The sequence below is a fragment of the Mesoplodon mirus genome (genome assembly GCF_964341445.2).
Source record: "Mesoplodon mirus genome assembly, chromosome: 12".
NCBI lineage: Eukaryota > Metazoa > Chordata > Mammalia > Artiodactyla > Ziphiidae > Mesoplodon > Mesoplodon mirus.
The window spans coordinates 23,801,372-23,823,935 of NC_138988.1; the positions used below are offsets into that span (position 1 = coordinate 23,801,372).

The following is a 22,564-nucleotide window of genomic DNA, read 5'->3' on the forward strand; positions in this document are numbered from 1 at the left end:
TTGGAACACTTACTTTTAAGGACTCCCACAGGGGAAACTGGACCAATGAGAAAGGAATCTGAAGAGGAAAAAAAAAAAAAATCAAACAAATTAGGCAGGAAAGATCAGTTTGCTTAGCATGACTATATGAACCTATAATTATTATTTAGAAACATTATTTCATTTTAACTTTATGTACATAATAAAGCTACCATTAAACAAATTTATAAGTACAGGATGCATAGTTTTTCGAAAAAGAGTTAAATGGTAACTGCCTGCAAAATCTACTAATTTTCTGAGCCCAAGGGACATAAAATGATGCCCTCTTGAAACTGAAAGAGAAGCACCATAGGAAGAGTGTCTGGCTGCTTAAAGAAATGAGAAAGTAAGTATCTTCCATCACAGGTAACGAAGACTTTAAAGATGTGACATTTTCCTGCTTAAGAGTTTGAGCTGTCTGCTGCTCCTCAGCGGGCCACGTGTCAGGGTTGAAAAGAGAAGCGGGGAGGGGGAGAGAGAGTTGGGGGGGGGAGCACAGGAAGGGGGTAGTGCAGGAAAGGAGGGGAAGGGGAGGAAAGGAGAAAGGGAAGAGCGGAGACGGGGAGGAGGGGAGAGGGAAGGAAAGGAGAGGGAGAGGGGAGGGAGAGGAGTGAGGAAGGACAGAGGGGACAAGGCAGGTGGATGGGAGGAGAGAAAGAAGAGGAAGCAGACCGAACCACTTGCAGGAGGAAGCTGAGAAGCAAGGTCTGGGGACACAACATGGGTGTGGGAAGGAAGGAACGGCTGCTCAGTGTGGAGGAGTGAGGGCTCTAAACAGACAGGGGCACAGTTGGGCCTGAAAGCCTGAGTTAGTCTCAAGCTTGGTCAGGGAGAAGAGTCATCTCTAGCAGTGAAGACGATCAGCATACTTCGACTAAGGATTTACAGTTAGCTGTAGAGCAATAAGCTGGAATTGTTACCAAGCACTTTTCACAGGCCAGGCACTGTGCCAATCAGCACTTCATAGTTCTTATTTCACTGAATCCTCACAACAACCCTGGAAGATGGGTATTATTACCATCCCCATTTTACAGATCAAGAAATGGAGGTTCAGAGATGCTATTTAACTTGCCTGAAACACACAGGAAGTAAAAAGCCCAGACAGTCTGACTACAGGCCCCTGTCTGACTACTACTCTACCTAAAAGACATCTTATTGGATTTACCTGCATATAAATTCACCCCCAGTATAATCTATGTGCTTTTAATTAAACTTTCTAAAATTCTAAAATAGAACCCCACCCTCCATATTTCCTAAAATAAAAATACCTGAACTCCAGGGGACCCTACCCACTAGCCTAGGTAATATCCACACACTATCCACTGGGCCTACATAAGGGATGATGCTGCTTAAGCAGGTCGTGGCCCCAGTATAGTTGCTCTGTATCCAGTTCAGTTGTAAGTGAAAAGTAAATGTGGACTTTGATCAATAACAATATGCAGAGGGGTATGTGTGTGTGTGTGTGTGTGTGTGTGTGTGTGTGTGTGTCAGAGACCACAATGTTGAAGGGATTAATGGGTATTTACCTTCCCATGAATTAAGAGCACTAAATTACTTCCAAAATATTTATATTTAATCAGAAATTAAGAGTCTAGCATCATCTGTCTTATTCTGCTGGAAAAAATGATGGCCCTGGGCTTGACAGTGGTCACAGAAAGAAAAATCTGCCTTCCATTCAGGCAGGAAATGGCAGTGAGATAGGAAAAAAAAAAAAAAAATCAATGTCAATAAACTAGTTTAAGTTGACAAACTAAAAATCTCACAGAATTCTGTCTTCATAAATAAGCAAGCACCCCATCCTGTACATCAAAGTTCCATAATAGGAGACAAATTTAGTTGAGCTTTTTTGTCACCAAAACATGAAGGCATCTGACACTGTCCATTCTGACACTAAAATGTTGTATTTTCAATTAAATTATCAAAACCCAAAAGACTGAGTGTAGTTTTCATTTCTTTTTTTTGGCTGTGCTGCACGCTTGTGGGATCTTAGTTCCCTAACCAGGGATCAAACCTGGGACCCCTGCAGTGGAAGTGATGAGTCCTAACCACTGGACCGCCATTTTTTGAAAAGTATAATATGTAATAAAATACCAAAGAGGACTAAGGGTTAGTGGGATTAGAGATGACTTTAATTTTCTTCTTTGTACTCTCTCCTCCCAACTGTAAATATGTCACATTTTAACAAGAATGTAAATATTTCACATTTTTTTAACATCTTTATTGGAGTATAAATGCTTTACATTGCTGTGTTAGTTTCTGCTGTATAACAAAGTGAATCAGCTATACATATACTTATATCCCCATATCCCCTCCTTCTTGCATCTCCCTCTCACCCTCCCTACCCCACCCCTCTAGGTGGTCACAAAGCACCAAGCTGATCTCCCTGTGCTATGCGGCTGCTTCCCACTAGCTATTTTATATTTGGTAGTGTATATATGTCAATGCCACTCTCTCACTTCATCCCAGCTTACCCTTCCTCCTCCCCGTGTCCTTAAGTCCATTCTCTACATCTGCGTCTTTATTCCTGTCCTGCCCCTAGGTTCTTCATGATTTTTTTTTTTTAGATTCCATATATATGTGTTAGCATACAGTATTTGCTTTTCTCTTTCTGACTTACTTCACTCTGTATGACAGACTCTAGGTCCAGCCACCTCACTACAAATAACTCAATTTCATTTCTTTTTATGGTTGAGTAATATTCCATTGTATATATGTGCCACATCTTCTTTATCCATTCATCTCTTGATGGACACTTAGGTTGCTTCCATGTCCTGGCTATTGTAAACAGTGCTGCAATGAACATTGTGGTGCGTGACTCTTTTTGAATTATGGTTTTCTCAGGGTATATGCTGAGTAGTGGGATTGCTGGGTCATATGGTAGTTCTATTTTTAGTTTTTTAAGGAACCTCCATACTGTTTTCCATAGTGGCTGTATCAATTTACATTCCCACCAACAGTGCAAGAGGGTTCCCTTTTCTCTACACCCTTTCCAGCATGTTTTGTTTGTAGATTTTTTGATGATGGCCATTCTGACCGGTGTGAGGTGATATCTCACTGTAGTTTTGATTTGCATTTCTCTAATGATTAGTGGTGTTGAGCATCCTTTCATGTGTTTGTTGGCAATCTGTATATCTTCTTTTGAGAAATATCTATTTAGGTCTTCTGCCCATTTTTGGATTGGGTTGTTTTTTTGATATTGAGCTGCATGAGCTGCCTGTCTATTTTGGAGATTAATCCTTTGTTGGTTGCTTCATTTGCAAACATTTTCTCCCATTCTGAGGGTTGTCTTTTCGTCTTGTTTATGGTTTCCTTTGCTGTGCAGAAGCTTTTAAGTTTCATTAGGTCCCATTTGTTTCTTTTTGTTTTTATTTCCATTTCTCTAGGAGGTGGGTCAAAAAGGATCTTGCTGAGGTTTATGTCATAGAGTGTTCTGCCTGTGTTTTCCTCTAAGAGTTTTATAGTGTCTGGCCATACATTTAAGTCTTTAATCCATTTTGAGTTTATTTTTATGTATGGTGTTAGGGAGTGTTCTAGTTTCATTCTTTTACATGTAGCTGTCCAGTTTTCCCAGCACCACTTACTGAAGAGGCTGTCTTTTCTCCATTGTATATTCCTGCCTCCTTTATCAAAGATAAGGTGACCATATGTGCATGGGTTTCTCTCTGGGCTTTCTATCCTGTTCCATTGATCTATATTTCTGTTTTTGTGCCAGTACCATACTGTCTTGATTACTGTAGCTTTGTAGTATAGTCTGAAGTCAGGGAGCCTGATTCCTCCAGCTCCATTTTTCTTTCTCCAGATTGCTTTGGCTATTCAGGGTCTTTCATGTTTCCATACAAATTGTGCAATTTTTTGTTCTAGTTTTGTGAAAAACGCCATTGGTAGTTTGATAGGCATCACATTGAATCTGTAGATTGCTTTGAGCAGTATAGTCATTTTCACAATGTTGATTCTTCCAATCCAAGAACATGGTATATCTCTCCATCTGTTTGTGTCGTCTTTAATTTCTTTCATCAGTGTCTTATAGTTTTCTGCATACAGGTCTTTTGTCTCCCTAGGTAGGTTTATTCCCAGGTATTTTATTCTTTTTGTTACAATGGTAAATGGGAGTGTTTCCTTGATTTCTCTTTCTGATTTTTCATCGTTAGTGTATAGGAATGCAAGAGATTTCTGTGCATTAATTTCGTATCCTGCTACTTTACCAAAGTCGTTGATTAGCTCTAGTAGTTTTCTGGTAGCATCTTTAGGATTCTCTATGTATAGTATCATGTCACCTGCAAATAGTGACAGTTTTACTTCTTCTTTTCTGATTTGGATTCTTTTTATTTCTTTTTCTTCTCTGATTGCTGTGGCTAAAACTTCCAAAACTATGTTGAATAATAGTGGTGAGAGTGGGCAACCTTGTCTTGCTCCTGATCTTAGTGGAAATGGTTTCAGTTTTTCACCACTGAGAACAATGTTGGCTGTGGGTTTGTCATATATGGTCTTTATTATGTTGAGGTAAATTCCCTCCATGCCTACCTTCTGGAGAGTTTTTATCATAAATGGGTACTGAATTTTGTCAAAAGCTATTTCTGCATCTATTGAGATTATCACATGGTTTTTATACTTCAATTTGTTAATATGGTGTATCACATTGATCGATTTGCATATACTGAAGAATCCTTGCATTCCTGGGATAAATCCTACTTGATTACGGTGTAATTATACCTTTTAATGTGTTGTTGGATTCTGTTTGCTAGTATTTTGCTGAGGATTTTTGCATGTATGTTCATCAGTGATACTGGCCTGCAGTTTTCTTTTTTTGTGACATCTTTGTCTGGTTTTGGTATCAGGGTGATGGTGGCCTCATAGAATGAGTTTGGGAGTGTTCCTCCCTTTGCTATACTTTGGAAGAGTTTGAGAAGAATAGGTGTTAGCTCGTCTCTAAATGTTTGATAGAATTCACCTGTGAAGCCGTCGAGTCCTGGGCTTATATTTCACATTTGTAGGATGAAAAAAGGTCTTATAACTTATTGTAATAAGGCCTGTAACTTAAAACTTATTGTAACTTACTGAATGTTAGCCTTCTTCACTTCTTCATTAAAATAACCCATAAAACTGAATGGTATGTTACTGGCACTTTTTTGGTACTTAATAAACAATACCAGATTTTGAATCCTGTAGATGGACATTTTGCCCATTTTCCTCTATTAAAAGTTATTCATTAAATTGTTCCTTCAGTTTAAAGAAGTAATTTTTAAAATCACACATTTGAAATGGCCAAAACTGTTCTATTGGGTATTTATTTTAAAAAGTGAGCCGACAGTAAAGCCCAACTTCACTCTAAAACAAGATTAATTGACAGTCTCAGGTAATTCAATGTGCTGTAAATGCTTGAGTACTTAAATATATTTCTGGCTTCTGGTAATGAAATATCCCTCATAAGATAAACTCCTGATGTGTAAAAATGTTTTAAACATTCTTCAAGTCGAAATCTTACTGAATGCCTTGTCATTTACAATATGAAGACATAATGAACATGTGTTCCACTCCTGTGACAGTAGGACTGCCAGCAAATATGGCTCCACGGCTAAAACAAATTCTCCTCCCAACTGCTACAGAACAGGGGCCGGTCAGAAGGCACGTTCCCTCCCCATGTCTGGTTTGGAGTTTCAAAACAGTGATGTTTCTTCAAAACGTGGAATTTTAAACCCCATACAGATGTAAGCTGTTATTCTAAAATGTTTTATAGATGAATGAAATGAATAGCTGCACTCAGAGGTCTTATATTCCAAAACACGACATACCCATTTTATTGCACCAAAAGTTACAAAATGGCTCACTGTTGTGACCTTTTTAATGCCTCCATTTAAGATGTTTTGTTTGAATAAGGTTGTTAAGACCCAGGGCCCTAACAAGTGAGCAACAGTAAACTCAGCTACCATCAAAGAGGCAGATGTAGAGGGGAAAAAACCTGCTAAAATTCAACATGGATTCCACTAGTAATAAACATAGCAATAATTCCATACGAGAGTGCATGTGAAGTAGAGAAAGTGAAAGCTGAGTGGTGAACAGGCGAAGGAAGTGTTGGGCATTACTAATGAAATAAAGAAGGTACAAAATTACATTATGAGCATGCTTTACCTATTACCAAGTGTTTGGACTAGATTATCCTTGAAGCCAATCATTGCTTATAATCCTATGATCTTAAAATAAATGCCTATAACCTTACAGTCCTTTAACAAATAATAATGTGATATATAATATAACTGCAGGGATACGAAGATATGGTTTCTAAGGTATCATTTAGCTCTAGAATTCTATGGCTCAATGGACAGATCAAATTAGAATACCAATACGTTTTAAAAAAATAAGACTTGATCATAAGCTGCAAAGAACACAATGGATCCTACAAGTAATGAAAAGGGGAGTCTCCTTTCTGTTGCAAGACAGTGTCAGAATTTCTGTGCTTGATTTCGGGTTTTCCATTCTAGTGCTGCAAAGATGACAAAGCCAGTTCTCATGTTAAATACTTTGTGCCTTTTTCCATCCAAGCCCAGTGGTAACCAAGGACAAGTGAATTTGAAGACCTGAAAACATTTTGCCCCAAAGTGACTACTATTCTTTAAAAAAGAAAAAAAATAAGAAAAAGGTGAGACCCATTCAAATCTGGTCTGCTGCCATCTGACATACCAGGAAAGCATTCTAATAATAAATATTGATTTTTAAATTTAACAACTATAATTCATTGACATGCACTGTACAAAGAGAGCAGAATGTATACCTAATAAAGGAAAGTAACCTAAAAGTAGAAAAAACTTAAAGTGACTCACTCCTCAGGTTTATAAACCATACTAAAATTCCAAAAGCATCTTTCCAAAGAAAGCACTAAATGGACACAAGAGTATCAAAATAAAATAGGGAAGGAGATGAATGTGAGCAGTTTGATTCTCAAGTAAGATTAGATCTCAGAGGCAGGAGCACTGAGAGTATCAAAAATTCTACAAAGAAATAGTAAGCAAAACAGGATGGTAGTGGCACCAACACAGACATACAGACAATGGAACAGAATGAAGAGCCCAGAAATAAATCCTTGCATATATGTTCAAATGATCTTTGACAAGAGTGCGCAGACCACTCAATGGGGAAAGGACAATTCCTTCAACTAGCAGTGTTAGGAAAATGTATATTCACATGCAAAGGAATCAAGTTGGACCCGTACATTACACTATATACAAAAAATTAACTCCAAATGAATCAAAGATCTAAATGTAAGACCCAAAACCATAAAACGCTTAGAAGAGGGGAAAACCTTCATGATATTAGATTCGGCAATGATTTATCGGATATTACACCAATCCACAGGCAACAAAACTAGACAAATGGGACTACATTAAAATTTCAAACTTTGCATCAAAGGACAAGATCAACAGATTGAAAAGGCAACCTATGGAATGGGAGAAAATATTTGCAAATCATCAATCTGATAAAGAGTTAATATTCAGAATACATAAACAACTTCTACAACTCAACAGTAACACAAAATCCTATTTTTCAAATGGGCAAAGGATCTGAATAGACATTTCTCCCCAAAAGATATACAAATAGCCAACACGCACATGAAAAGATGCCCAACATTACTAATTATTAGGGAAATGCAAATCAAAACCAAAATGAGATATCACTCATTATGAAACTACTATGAAAGAAAGAGAAAGAGAGGCAAAGAGAGAGGGAAAGAGGAAAGGAAGGAAGGAAGGGAGGGAGGGAGGGAGGGAGGAAGGAAACAAGTATGGACAAGGATGTGGAGAAACTGGAACCCCGTCCTGTATTGGTGAGAATGTAAAATGGAGTAGCCACTTGGAAAACAGTATGGCAGTTCCTCAAAATATTAAAAATAGAATTACCATGTGATTCAGCAATTCTACTTCTGGGTATATACAGTAAAGAATTGAAAGCAAGGTCTCAGAGAGAGATCTGTACATTTATTTTCATAGTAGCATTATTCAGAATAGCCAAAAGGCGGAAGCAACCCAAGTGTCCACTTATGGATGAAAGGATACACAAAATATGGGATATACATACAACAAAATACTATTCAGCCTTAAAAAGAAGGTAATTCTGGGCTTCCCTGGTGGCGCAGTGGTTGAGAGTCTGCCTGCCGATGCAGGGGACACGGGTTCGTGCCCCGGTCTGGGAAGATCCCACATGCCACGGAGCGGCTGGGCCCGTGAGCCATGGCCGCTGAGCCTGTGCGTCCGGAGCCTGTGCTCCGCAATGGGAGAGGCCACAGCAGTGAGAGGCCCACGTACCGCAAAGAAAAAAAAAAAAAAAAAAAAAGAAGGTAATTCTGACATGTTACAGAACAGATGAACCTGGAGGACATTATGGTAAGTGAAACAAGCCAGTCAGAAAAAGACAAATATTGAAGGATTCCACTTATATGAGGTATTTAGCATAGTGAAATTCATAGGCACACAAAGTAGAATGGTGGTTGCCAGGGGGCAGGGGGTCTGGGTTAAGATGGGAAAGGGGAGTTGTTGTTTAATGATTATTACACAAGTTTAAGAGTTTCAGGTTTGCAAAATGAAAAGTGTTTTGAAGACAACTGTACAACAATGTAAAAACATTTAACTGAATTGTACACTTCTAAATGGTTAAAATGGTATGTATTATGTATATTTTATCAAAATTTTTAAATTAAAAATTTTTAAAGATATTGTTACTAAAAAGACAAGCCACAGACTAAAAGAAAATATTCACAAAACACATATCTGAAAAAAGGACTTCTATTCAGAATAAAGGACTTTCAAAACTCAATCATAAAAAACAAATAACCCAATTTTTAAAATGCACAAAAGACTTGAACAAGCACTTCACAAAGAAAATTACACAAATCACTAATGTAAGCACAAAAAAGATATTCAACATCATTAGTCATCAGGGAAGTGTTCATTAAAACACACTGAGAAAACAATCTGGTGTTTCCCCCCAAAGTTAAACATACAACTTGGCAATTCCACTCTTAGGTATACGGCCAAAACCAGGGACTCAAACAGATACCTGTACACCAATCTTCATCTCAGCATTACTGACAACACAAATAACCCAAGTGTTCATCAACAAATAAATAAATGGATAAACAAAATGTGGTCTGTCCCTACAGTGGAGTATTATTCAGTCATAAAAAGGAATGAAGTTCTGATATATGTATGCCACAATATGGATGAACCCTGAAAACATCATGCTATGTGAAAAAGCCAGATACAAAAGGACAAATATTCTATGATTCCATTTACATGAAATAGCTAGAATAGGCAAACTTAGACAAAAACTAGATTAAAAGTTATGGGGCTCAGGAGAGAGGAGAGTAGGGAGTGATTGGTTTATGAGTACAGAGTTTCTGTTTGCAATGATGAAAAACTTGGGGAGTAGACTGTACTGATGATTGCACCACATTGTCAATTATACTGCAGTGTACATACACCTAAAGTGGTTAAACTAGCAAATTTCATGTGATATCTATTTTACCACAATTTAAAAACTATTTTTTAAAAAGCACACATTGAGATGCCATTATACAACCACTAAACTGGCTGAAACAAAAAAGACTGACAAAACCAAATAATCGTAGGGGTGTGGAGCAACCACAACTCTCAGATTTTGACAATGGGAACTTAAAATGGAACAATCACTTTCTAAAGGGGTTTGCTAAGTTTTTATTTGATCCAGAAATTCCACTCCTAGGTACTTATTCAAGAGCAATGACAATATATGTCCACAATAAGATTTGTACGTGAATGTCAAAGCAGCCTTAATCACAATCGTTAATGTCCATCAACAGAAGAAAAGCTATACAAATTGTGGTATATTCATACAATGGAATATTAGGAATAAAGTGGAAAGAACTACTGATACATGCTGTAACACTGATGATTCTCACACACACCATATCAAGTAAAAGAAGCCAGACACAAAAAGGATTTATACTACAAGACTCTATTTATAGAAAGTTCAAGGAAAAGGCAAAACTAACCTGAGTGGGCAGAGTAACTGGGATGGGATATCAGAAAACATTCTAGAGATATGGAAATATTCAATATCATATCAGGGGTGTGGATTACATGAGCATATCCATTCTTCAAAAGTGTACATCTATGATGTGTGCATGTCAACGCAGACAAATGTTATCTACAAATATACTATGAAAAATACAGTGGTAATCACAGTGAAGAGTGGGTAGAGATATAGATGAATAAAAATGACAGAATACCAATAACTGTCAAAGCTTGGTGATGAGCACTTTGGCGTTTGTTATACTATTCGTTTACCTTGTATATGATTTAAATTTTTCTTAAGTTAAAAAAAAAAGTGTGCAAGTAAAGCACGATTATTAAAATTCATATACAGAAGCCTAGAACTAAAGGTCAAAGCGGGCTTCCTATCTCCAGTTAACCAAAGTTAAGTGACACTAATAGTTTAGGATGTATTAATACGTGTCTTGGCATATTTCTCCTTGGATTTATTCTGTATGGGATTCTCTGTGCCTCCTGGACTTGATTAACTATTTCCTTTCCCATATTAGGGAATTTTTCAACTATAATCTCTTCAAATATTCTCATTTATCTCAACATACTTAGGTTTAGTTTTGTTTTTTTCTTTCAATTAAACGTTAGTATACATACAGTTCCAAAATTTAAAAGTTTCCCTAAACAATGTCTAGTGATATTTCCATGTTGATCAATATAGATCTGTCATTTCTGACCATTGCATAGTATGTTATAACATTTAACTATCCCTTAATAGTTGATGTCCAATTTCATCCCTCATAAAACACTATTTTTGTTTAATCAATCATTCTGATACGTCGGAGATTCTAGATATATCATACAGATAGTAAATACATAATTTCTAAACATACCTAATAACAACGTGGAAGGCTAATGCCCAACATTAACCCTTCATCAGCATAATCATCCTTATAAATGCCCAGTATTAATATTCAGGAATATCAGAGCCCAAAGTTATCTTCCTTTAGGTACCATTTAACAGATCAATCAAAATAAAAATCACAGTATCACATTGGCTTTCACATATCTAGTGAATAATTCTAACACATCATTCAACATCAACTGACTCTGAGCAAATGTTTAATACTTGCATTAAGATTTAATCCTGCTTCCAGGGGTCTGTAAACAATTACTTATGCAGTAGAATTATGGTATCAAGAATTACCAATATATGTCTGACTTACAGAATATAAATATAAGGTCACAAGTATACACAAGTTGTGCCCTATCTGAAAAAAAAAAAAAAAAGAACTATTTTTGTTAGCTGGGATTCTTAAGAAATAAAATTAGAAATACTTTTTAAAGTTTTCCATTTAATTCAAGAAAGTTAAATAAAATCTATCTTTATATAAATATACACACATACATATATACACTGATTACTTTCCATTTATTTTCCTGGCTTCTTTAATGAACTATGGATCACCCCACAATTCTTATGATAATCATTCAGCAATTGGCACAATTCTTATTAATGAAACCTGAATTTTCTTTTTGAGTATACAAAGCAAAGAAGTTCATTTTCAGTTCTTCACAGAGTCACTTCCAACATGTTAGGCAGTGTTGATTTAAGTCTTTTAAGGAAACAGCCAAAGAGTAATTGAAGGAGGTGCCTGAGACTCAGAATTTCAAAACCAGAATTCCTGTCAAGAGGTGAGGACTCTGGCACAGGGTCAGGAAACAGATGTTCTCAGTTAGCATTTGCAGGCAACTTTAATCCCTTACAAAATATAATCAGGTTGTTCTTAAGATGTTTTTCTGCAGCTGAGAATGGCTTTAGCAAGTAGAGTTCAGCTGTCTCTCCCACCTACCACTCCCTCCTTCCGTTCCAGCAGCCCAGTTAGCTCGTGACTCAGAAAGCAAAGAAAAATGAGTAACCAATTCCTCAAGAAGTTCTACAATACAGAGTAGACTACTGTATCACCAACTGTCCTTGTTAACTAAGGCACATGCTTATTTATCCAGGTTTTCCTCATTTCTGAAGCCATTTGGTTTTTGGTAATAAAGATGTTCTAACTGATGGCTTCCCAAACTCTAAAAAGTTAAAGTAAAATTAGATAAATACGATTTAAAAGACTAGCCAAGAGCAATAAACATCTCACCTAACATTCAAAACATTTGTATAGGTACATCCTTTGGGTATTTAGGCAAAATTACAACTTAAAAAAAATCATGGGGCTTCCCCGGTGGCGCAGTGGTTGAGAGTCCGCCTGCCAATGCAGGGGACATGGGTTCGTGCCCCGGTCCGGGAGGATCCCACATCCTGTGGAGCGGCTGGGCCCGTGAGCCATGGCCGCTGAGCCTGCGCGTCCGGAGCCTGTGCTCCGCTACGGGAGAGGCCACGGCAGTGAGAGGCCCGCGTACCGCCAGAAAAAAAAAAAAAAAAAATCATGAAAAGTAAAAAATTTGTATAGTGGTTAGGCTGTGCAGGTAACTCACTTGCTCCCTCCATCCCTCCCTCCCACCTACCTTCTTTCCTCTCCCAGCATCACCCTCAACCTCCCCAAAATAATCCAGTGGCAGTAAAAGCAAATTTGAAAGCAGCCCCATTAACATAAAACGACAACCAGGAGCCTCATCACAAGTGGGGCGCTGACAAAGTTACAGTATGGTCAGAAGGAAGAGGGGCTGGGAGAGCAGAAGAAAAGATGGCAGTAGGCTTGATAAGGGCAGGAAGGTACAGGTGTCTTACTTGCTTACTTCTCATTATCTCCCACTGCCTGGCCCAACAGTGCTCAGTAACTATTTACTACATGAGTGAATGGAGGAAAGGCAAAGGAATGGAAGAAGAGAAGGCAGGGAAAAAGGCTGGTGGCAGGATTAGGGTAGAACCCAGGTTTTCTGGCTCATAGTCCAATGAATACTCTCTCCACTCATGAACTATTGATCTAAAAGTATTCGCTAGAACAGTGCTTTGAGAGCTGAATGATAAGAAAAAAGAAAAGTGTATATCAATTAAATACAGAAGGGAAAAAATATAAAAATAGATCCCATTCATTATATTTGTTAGTGAAGTCAATAAGAGAGAAATATGCAGGTACATACACACACATACACACACACACAAACTTATATATCCTAAGAAATAGAAGCTTTGGAAAGCCACTCTATAAATGCTTCTCCAATTATCTCTTATTTATTTATGATAATAGAAAACAGCATTAAAGCCCAGGTGTTGAGAACAATAAATAATCTACTTTGTACAACTGAAGAAAAGCCATGCTTCCAGAAGAATCATTTCCAGTAGAGTTTAAGGCATTAGATAAGTGAGTGTAATAAACTGCCAGAAGACACTGCCCCCGCTTTACTGGTTACCTGTTCTTCAAGTTCAGTTACATGGGTTGAGTACTATTACATAATTTGTCAATACTCTACCACAGGTAATCAGTGTTTGACCATAATTACAACACTAGTTTATGCTTATCAGCCAACTAAGAGATTAGGAGAGGGACTTCCTGGTGATCCAGGGGTTAAGAATCTGCCTGCCAATGCAGCAGACACGGGTTCCATCCCTGGTCCAGGAAGATCCCACACGCCACATGCCTAGAGCCCGTGCTCCGCAACAAGAGAAGCCACTGCAATGAGAAGCCTGCACACCGTAACAAAGAGTAGCCCCCGCTCGCCACAACTACAGAAAGCCCATGCACAGCAACGAAGACCCAGCGCAGGCAAAAAAAAAAAGAGAGAGAGAGATGAGAGAGAGAGAACAGACTTTAGCATCTGATACAGTTTTTTTTTAAGATGGGAAAAAACAACATACTAGCTAATAAAAAAAGGAACAAGAAATTAAAGCAGATTTTATCAGTCAGCCTTGCTGCAGTATCAAAACAACCCTCAAATCTCCGGGGCATACAATACACTGTTTTTCCCATTCACATGACATGTCAGCTACAAGGTGGCTGTGGCTGTCCCCAGGCTGTGGCTTTTGCTCCACGTGTCTTCTCGTTCCAAGACCCAATCAGAAGGAACAGACCTTATGAGACATGCCATTCTCAAGGCAAAAGGCAGAAGCTACAGGGCTGATAGAAACTTGTTATGCCTCTTAAAGCTCTGTTCAGAACTAGAACACTGTCATTTCCACACACATTCATGGACCAAAACAAGTCCTAATGCCAAGCCTGACTATGGGACAGGGAGGCACTGCAGATCACTTAACCACAGGTAGGGAAACATAACAGATAATCTTACAGGGAAATAAGCAGAACTGAGAACTATGATATAATTTATCCCACAGATCTTCCAACTTCCATGCCTAATGCTTTTCTCCCCATTGTTGGTAAGTCTAGGCAAAAGCACATATCCACAACCATTAAGGGAATGAAAAAATTAAAAATCCAGGCTCAAAGAAGATCCTGGGAATACAATGACATGAACCCACACCCCCCTTTACCCCCACTCCATTTTCAATTTATCTGCTGCAACAGATATAGTTCTGGAGCCTGCAGACAGCTAAACAAAACTGAAGGCTTGGGTTCCTCAAAGTATAGAGGAGGGAACTGAAAAATGTGTTTTTTTAGTTTCTAGGAGCTGGGCCTAGTGCCTAAGGACTAGCGTCTTGGAACTAGCCTAGAACAAGGACTGTAAATTAATGCTTCTAGAAAAAGCCTGGCCCATGGAGAACTTATGGCCCTTGGGAGGGGGTGAGGGCGGGGGTGGGGCATGGGGGCATGTCTCCCGGCTTCATTAGAGGCCAAGACCAAAACTAGACCCTGATGAGCTGACAAGGAAAATATGACAACATGTAAGAAGGTTGGGCATCCAAAGAGACAGTGATCAGTCAAGACAAAGGGAACAAACCCATGGCTAAAAATAGTTGTTTGAAGTGAGAGAAACCAATAGGGGTCAGAAAAACAATACAGGAACTTAGGGAGATTTAACCATATCAGAGAGAAGTCTTCCTGCATTGAAAAACAAGATTTTCCAAATAAACAATACAGTATATTAACTGGAGGAAAGAACGGACTGTGGCAAAGCTCCAAATTTGTGGTCTGGAAGATCAAATGGAAAAAATAGCTCAAAGCGGCAAAACAGAAATCATGGTAGAAAAGATAAGAGACTTGGAAGACAGATTTAATGTGATAAACAGCAGTTCTAGCAGAAGAAAGATGAACCAACAGAGGAGAGGCAATATCAGAACACAACAGAAGAAAATTTTCTTGGACCAAAGAAAGACCTCAATCTGTCGATTTAAAGAGCTCACTTTACTCTAGACACCGATCTAGGCGTAACCTTGTAAATTCCTGAACTATATAAGCTTATATACAAGAATATACAAGCTTGGAGGGAGCAAGAACTTACAGAGGAGACAATTCAGAGAGGCATCAGACTTCTCATATGCAACGTTGGAAGCTACAGCAATAGCTCTAACAGACTACTGAGGGAAAAATGGTAATGCCCAAACACTACACCTGGCAGGTAAAAGAGATGGATGGATACTCAGAAAAGGTACCACCCACAAACCTCATATAGGAAAATATCTGTGAAAGAATTCTGACAAAGAACAAACAGATTAGAACAGAGACCTTCTGGGGGAGGACATCAGAGAGAGCAGTGGTAAGAAAAAACTTTGTACTTGCACTTGCTTCCTTTCCCTATATCCAGTTTCATGTATCTGTATCAATTCCGCTGAACCTACTAACTGTAAGAAAGACAAATGCTGCCAAGGACAACTGTAAATCTAATTCTAGGAAACCATCAATTATAAGGCACACCTTAATTTCAGAGATGTTAAAATGCAAAAACAAACAAAAAACAAAAACCAACCCTGCTTTTTAGAATTATGAAATATGATAGTTTTATATACAGTTTAGTCCAAATGAGTAATTATTAACTGTTCAGCAGCATGTAATAAATTCTAAATCAGAGTTCTTGACACAAATATACAGCAAAGCAATATCTAGTAAGCACTGAACTGAAAGTATTCAACTATCTCAGGAAAATCTAGGAGGTGAGAGAGGGACTAAAAATAGGAGTAAAAGTATCCTAAAGATCTCAGCTAGGTATGGAGTAGAGTGAAATAGTCTCAAGTTCTCACCTTATTGAGGAGGGGTGGATGGAGGAGGTATAAAAATGAGCCAATCATATTAAAGTCAAGTTGGTGGGGAGAAATCACTAGCATCTCATTTTCAAATAATGGTAAGTAAGTATTTCTAATGATGAGTACAGAAAAGGTAATTATTAATGGGATGGAAATGTGTAGCAATTTTTAAAGTAAAAACAACAACAACAAATGCAAAATAACTTGATCAAACCAGCAAAAATTTAAAAAAGAAACAGAAACCACAAGTTAAACTACATAACAAACAAAGCAAGTTAAAAGAAAAACTATTTATACAACAAGTGAAGAAAGAAAATTATTCCATTAAAAGACCAAGTTATATTCTGTTTAAAATAATACAAAATGATAAAGAAATGCTTAAAATAAAAAGATAGGCACAGGAATTAGTTTTAGAAGGTTAAAATGACTAAATGGTATCTTTTTAAGTGTCCTTAAGTAATGATAAAAGCCATGATTTATGAAGAAGACATCTTATAAACCTATACCCAACCAAAACCTTAGCAGTTAAATGAATAAAAAACAAACTAGATAGGGATGCCTGCTGTCAGCAGTATTAGTGAACATTCCTTAATGGGTGTGGGGAACACAGTAAGACATGAAAATACAATAACTGGTAGGAATACAAGAAAAAGAGGGGAGGAAAGGAGAAGGAAAAAGACCTTTTTACTCACATGCCACAGGAAACCCAAGAGTTTCTAGTAAAACAGTTCTAGGTTTAATCAGAAAACTGGGTAATATGGCTGGTAACTGAGAAAATTAAAAAGTCAGTATCTTTTAAAACTATTCTATCAATAAGCTCCTAAAAAGAAAAGGGCGGTAGGGGGCCTCCATTCACAACAGTAACAAAAACTAGAAAATACCTAAGGATAAATTCAAAAAAGGGGCATACGACATATAATATACGAACAGAATTATGAAATTATATCAGAAGACATCAAACAAGGTCTGAAAAAAATGTAGAAATTATACTGTATTCTTGTCAGTTCTCCCAAGCTTAATACATATATTTAATATTCTTTCAGTTATAAAACTATCCTTTAAAAATTGTATACTGATCTTAACATTTATATAGAAGAAAATATACACATGCATAGTCAAGAATATTTTGAAAAAGAAGAGCAAGGGGGAAGCAGAATTCAGGTTCAGATATAAGAATATACTATAAAGCTACTTTAAACAAATAAATACATTATTAGTCTAAAAGTAGATAAAACTATTAACACAACGGAATAGTGAGCCAAGTAATAAATTTCAACACATATGAGAATTTAATTTATGAAAAGGTAGAGAAAGGTGCTAGCATAATACACTATGGGCAACTAGAAGAAAACAGAACCCCATCTTACTCCAGGTACAGAATATAAACACTAGACCAGAGATGCTGCTAAAAAACTACTAGAGCTCATCAATGAATTCGGTAAGGTTGCAGGATACAAGATATAAAGAAATCTCTTGCATTTCTATAAACTAACAACAAAAGATCAGAAAGAGAAATTAAGGAAACAATCCCATTTACCATCACATCAAAAAGAATAAAATACCTAGGAATAAGCCCACCTTAGGCACAAGACCTGTACTCTGAAAACTATAAGACACTGATGAAAGAAATCAAAGATGACACAGATGGAAAGATATACCATGTTCTTGGATTGGAAGAATCAATACTGTCAAAATGACTATATTACCCAAGGCAATCTACAGATGCAATGCAATCCCTATCAAATTACCAATGGTATTTTTCACAGAACTAGAACAAAAATTTTAAAAATTTGCATGGAAATACAAAAGACCCAGAATAGCCAAAGCAATCCTGAGGGAAAAAAAAACAAAAAAAACGGAGCTTGAGGAATGAGGTTCCCTAACTTCAGACACAAAACTGGCACACACAAAAAAATATATAGATCAATGGAACAGGACAGAAAGCCCAGAAATAAACACATGCACCTATGGTCAATTAATCTACAACAAAGGAGGCAAGAATATACAATGGAGAAAAGACAGTCTCTTCAATAAGTGGTGCTGGGAAAACTGGACAGCAACATTTAAAAGAATGAAATTCGAACACTCCCTAACACCATACACAAAAATAAACTCCAAATGGATAAAAGACCTAAATATAAGACAGGATACTATAAAACTCTTACAGGAAAACATAGGCAGAACACTCTTTGAGATAAATCACAGCAATATCTTTTTGAATATATCAATTTCCTAGAGTAATGAAAATAAAAACAAAAATAAACAAATGGGACCTAATTAAACTTAAAAACTTTTGCACAGCAAAGGAAACCATAAAGAAAACGAAAAGACAATCCACAAAACGGGGGAAAATATTTGCAAACAAAGTGACCGACAAGGGATTAATCTCCAAAATATATAAACAGCTCATGCAGCCCAATATCAAAAAAAAACAACAACCCAATCAACAAATGGGCAGAAAACCTAAATAGATATTTCTCCAAATAAGATATACAGACGGCCAAAAGGCACATGAAAAGATGCTCAACATCGCTACTTATTAGAGAAATGCAAATCAAAACTACAGTGAGGTTTTACCTCACACCAGTCAAAATGGCCATCCTCAAAAAGTCTACAAACAGTAAATGCTGGAGATGGTGTGGAGAAAAGGGAACCTTCCTACACTGCTGGTGGGAATGTAAATTGGTACAACCACTATGGAGAACAGTATGGAGGTTCCTTAAAAAACAAAAAATAGAACTACCATATGACCCAGCAATCCCATTCCTGGGCATATATCCAGAGAAAAACATAATTCAAAAAGCTACACGCACCCCAATGTTCACTGCAGCACTATTTACAATAGCCAAGACATGGAAACAACCTAGATGTCCATCATCAGAGGAATAGATAAAGAAGATGTGGTACATATATACAATGGAATATTATTCAGCCATAAAAAAGAATGAAATAATGCCATTTGCAGCAACATGGATGGACCTAGAGATTAACATACTATGCGAAGTAAGTCAGATAGAGAAAGACAAATATCATATGATATCACTTATATGTGGAATCTAAAAAGATGATAAAAATGAACTTATTTACAAAACAGAAACAGACTCACAGACTTCGAAAACAAACTTACGGTTACCAAAGGGGAAAGGTGGCGGGGGGAGGGAGAAATTAGGAGGTTGGAATAAACATATACACACTAGTACATATAAAATAATCAACAAGAACCTACTGTATAGCACAGGGAACTCTACTCAATATTCTGTAATAAGCTATATGGGAAAAGAATCTGAAAAAGAATGGATATGGGTGTGTATGTGCGTGTGTGTGTGTGGGGGGTGTTTATATATATATATATATATATATATATATATATATATATATATATATATATAAAACTGAACCACTTCGCTGTACACCTGAAACTAACACAACATTGTAAATCCACTACATCACAATATAAAATAAAAATTAAATTAAAAATTTTTGTTTTGATAAAAACCCTGAGGGGGGAAAAAAAAATCTAAGAGACCTTAAACCCAGAAGCTACAAATGAGAAGACAGGCATATTTACTACAAAAAACATTTTAAATTTCTATAGCAAACAACAGAAAATGCAAAAGAACAGACAAAAGATTTAGGGGAAATATTTCCAATATGGAGGACACAGGCTTAATATTCACAAATACAAAGAGCTCTTACAAACTGACAAGATGAGCACCCAGAGAAAAAATGGCAAAGGACAAAAAAGAAGCAAATTCACAGAAGAGTAATTCCCAGTGGTCAGTGTAGCCAACAAATAAACAAGACGACAAACTCAGAGAAATGCAAACTGAACTACGAAGGAGGTATCACTGAACATAAACCAGATCTGCAAAATTGATAAGATCTGTTCCTGCTGCAGACAGGAATGCAAGGGAAAGGGTCCTCTCAGACATTCCTTGTGGATGTGTGAATTGCTAGTTTTAAAAGAATACTGTAATATAGAAACTATTTAAAAACATATCTTTAGATACATCAAACCCACTCCGAAAAATTCATCCCACAGAAATAAAGCATTTCTGTTCAGGGATGTTTACTGCAACACTGTTCATAGTGACTAATGCCTAGAAGCAAACTATGTGAATGCCATTAACAGGGAAAGAGTTGGATTCAGGAAAATAATCCCCTACCAGAAAACAGTAAGCAGCCATTTAAAAGAATGAATCAGAACTCTAATGGCTTACATGAAGGGCCTTCTTTAGCTATCTTTTAAAAGAAAGAAAAACAAAGCATAGAAAAATATGTATCATGTAAGCCATCTTTTATAAAGCGTAAAACACTTATGTTTTGAATACATGAAGAAAACATTATAAAATTTAAAAAGAAAAGGTAAAAATTACAAAGATATACCAGGACAGGATGTCTGAGATGTCAGGAAAAGTAGTATGGAATTTATCCTGTGTCACCCTGGAGCCCTAGTGCCTACCACAAACGGTGAACGCATTTCAAGCATTCAAAAAATGTTTTAGAGAAAACAGAGAAAGAGAAAAAAAATTTAAAAAGGTTGGCAGTGGAGGGAAAACCAGGGCAGGATTCTACTGCTAGGACGGGAAATTTACAGGATGAGAGCATCTTGTAATGCCAGAAATTAAGAAAATACTCAAAACCAAAAAAACAAAAACAAAGCCCCAACACTCACATTGAACAGGATATGTCGGAGGGACGGAGGAGCCAAGGGAAAGAGTACCCAATAGTTCAAACTAGAACAATTCAAACAGTAAAATAAATACAGTAGTATTGGATTGGAATCCAAAGTATAAAATAAACCTCCAGGAATCATACTAATAAATGACTGAATAAATGATTAAATTAGGGGGAAGAGACAAACCTGTACAGAAGAACTCCAAATAATTCATGTAGATGCCCTGCCCTCAAGAAGGTGGAGCATAAGTCCCTACTCCTTAAGTGTGGGCTGCACACAGTGACTTCCTTCTAAGGAGGACAGTGTGGGAAAAGGACAGAGTAACTTCCCAGTGGAGAAACCCTGTATGTAGACAAGCACTACCTCAGCCAGGTGGTCAAGGTCAACATTAACAGGGATAAGTCAAGTAGGTAGCATGTACCCTAACATCAGTCTAAGCATGAGACAAATCCCAATAGGCATTCTACGACCAGAGGAGTTGACCAGAACTCCTCAAAACTGTCAAGATCATCAAAAACAAAGTCTTAGAGACTGACACAACCTAGAAGAGCCTACAGAGACATGAAAACTAAACGTAATGTGATATCGTGGAATTAGGTAGAAACTAAGGAAACTTGAATCAAGGATAGACGTTAGTTAACAACAATGTATCGCTATTAGTTCATTCATCACAACCAATGTACCATACTGATGTAAGATATTAATAACGGGAAGCTGTACAGGGTATATGGTAACTCTATAGTATCTTGGCGATAATTCTGTACACGTAAAACTGTTGCAAAAAATAAAGTGTCAGAAATAGAACAAAGTCACAGAAATATCTACCACAGTTACGACACTTCTGACACCGTATGTGTGAGGTTTTATTCCCACACGAGCAATTCTCTGTGAAACCAGGTGAGTGTCCTATAATTCAACTGGATTCAACTCCAGGTAGTTAAAGCAGAAAACCCCACGTTAAGGGGTCAGCCCCACAAGACTGCCCTCCACTTCAGATGCCAACTCAAGTAAAAAGGTGGGTCCTCAGATTACTTATACCTTCTGTCCAACTTGGCTGCAAACTGGAGGTTTCCGTGACACATAACCACCCTACCCGTATCCCCAGGCCTCGGATTCAATCATTTGCTAGAACAGCTCACAGGCCTCAGAAAAACACTTCTGTTCAGACATATGAACAGGCAGATGAAGAGATACATAGAGTGAGGTCTCCGGAGTCTTGAGTTTCTGTTCCCATGGAGCTGGGGTGCACCACTCTCAGGCTACATGCATGTGTTCAACCTGGAAGCTCCCCAAAGCCCGTACTTTGGGTTTTATGGAGGTTACATCACAGAGTCATGACGGGTCATTAGCTTAAGCCTCCAGTCCCTCTCTACTCCCTGGAGGATGGAGTGTGAGGTGGAAAGTTTCAAGTTTTCAATCACGGCTTGGTCTCTCTAGTGACCACCCTCACCCAGGAGCCCATCAGGAGTTGCCTCATTAGAACAAAAGACACTCCTATCACCCAAGAAATTCTAAGGGATTTAGAAGCTCTTGTGAACTGGGGTCAAAGACCAAATATTAGAACAAAAGATGCTCTTAGTGTTCTTATTACTTACAAACATGTAAGGGTTTTAGGATCTCCATGCCAGAAACCAGGGACTGTGAGCAAAACATATATTTTCTATTATTTCACACCTGCCTACTCAACATTTGCATGTGGATGCCTAACAGATATTTTAAATCGAGCGTGTCCAAACTCAACTCCTGATCTTCCTCCCAAACCTACTCTACCTACAGTTT

General features: G+C 37.5%; 1 protein-coding gene across 5 annotated transcripts in view; it reads right to left on the minus strand.

The window, feature by feature from the left end:
* The window catches only part of SLC25A26 (solute carrier family 25 member 26), a 144,804-nt gene that overhangs the window by 33,159 nt on the left and 89,081 nt on the right, over positions 1 to 22,564 (minus strand). For all 5 annotated transcript variants that reach the window (XR_014295501.1, XM_082638315.1, XM_082638316.1 and 2 more), the window contains one exon: positions 14 to 58. Coding sequence is in view for 4 of the 5 variants with exons in the window: in XM_082638315.1 (XP_082494441.1) it covers positions 14 to 58 (45 nt within the window). In the remaining variant the exon portion in view is untranslated. The remainder of the gene's footprint in view (positions 1 to 13; positions 59 to 22,564) is intronic.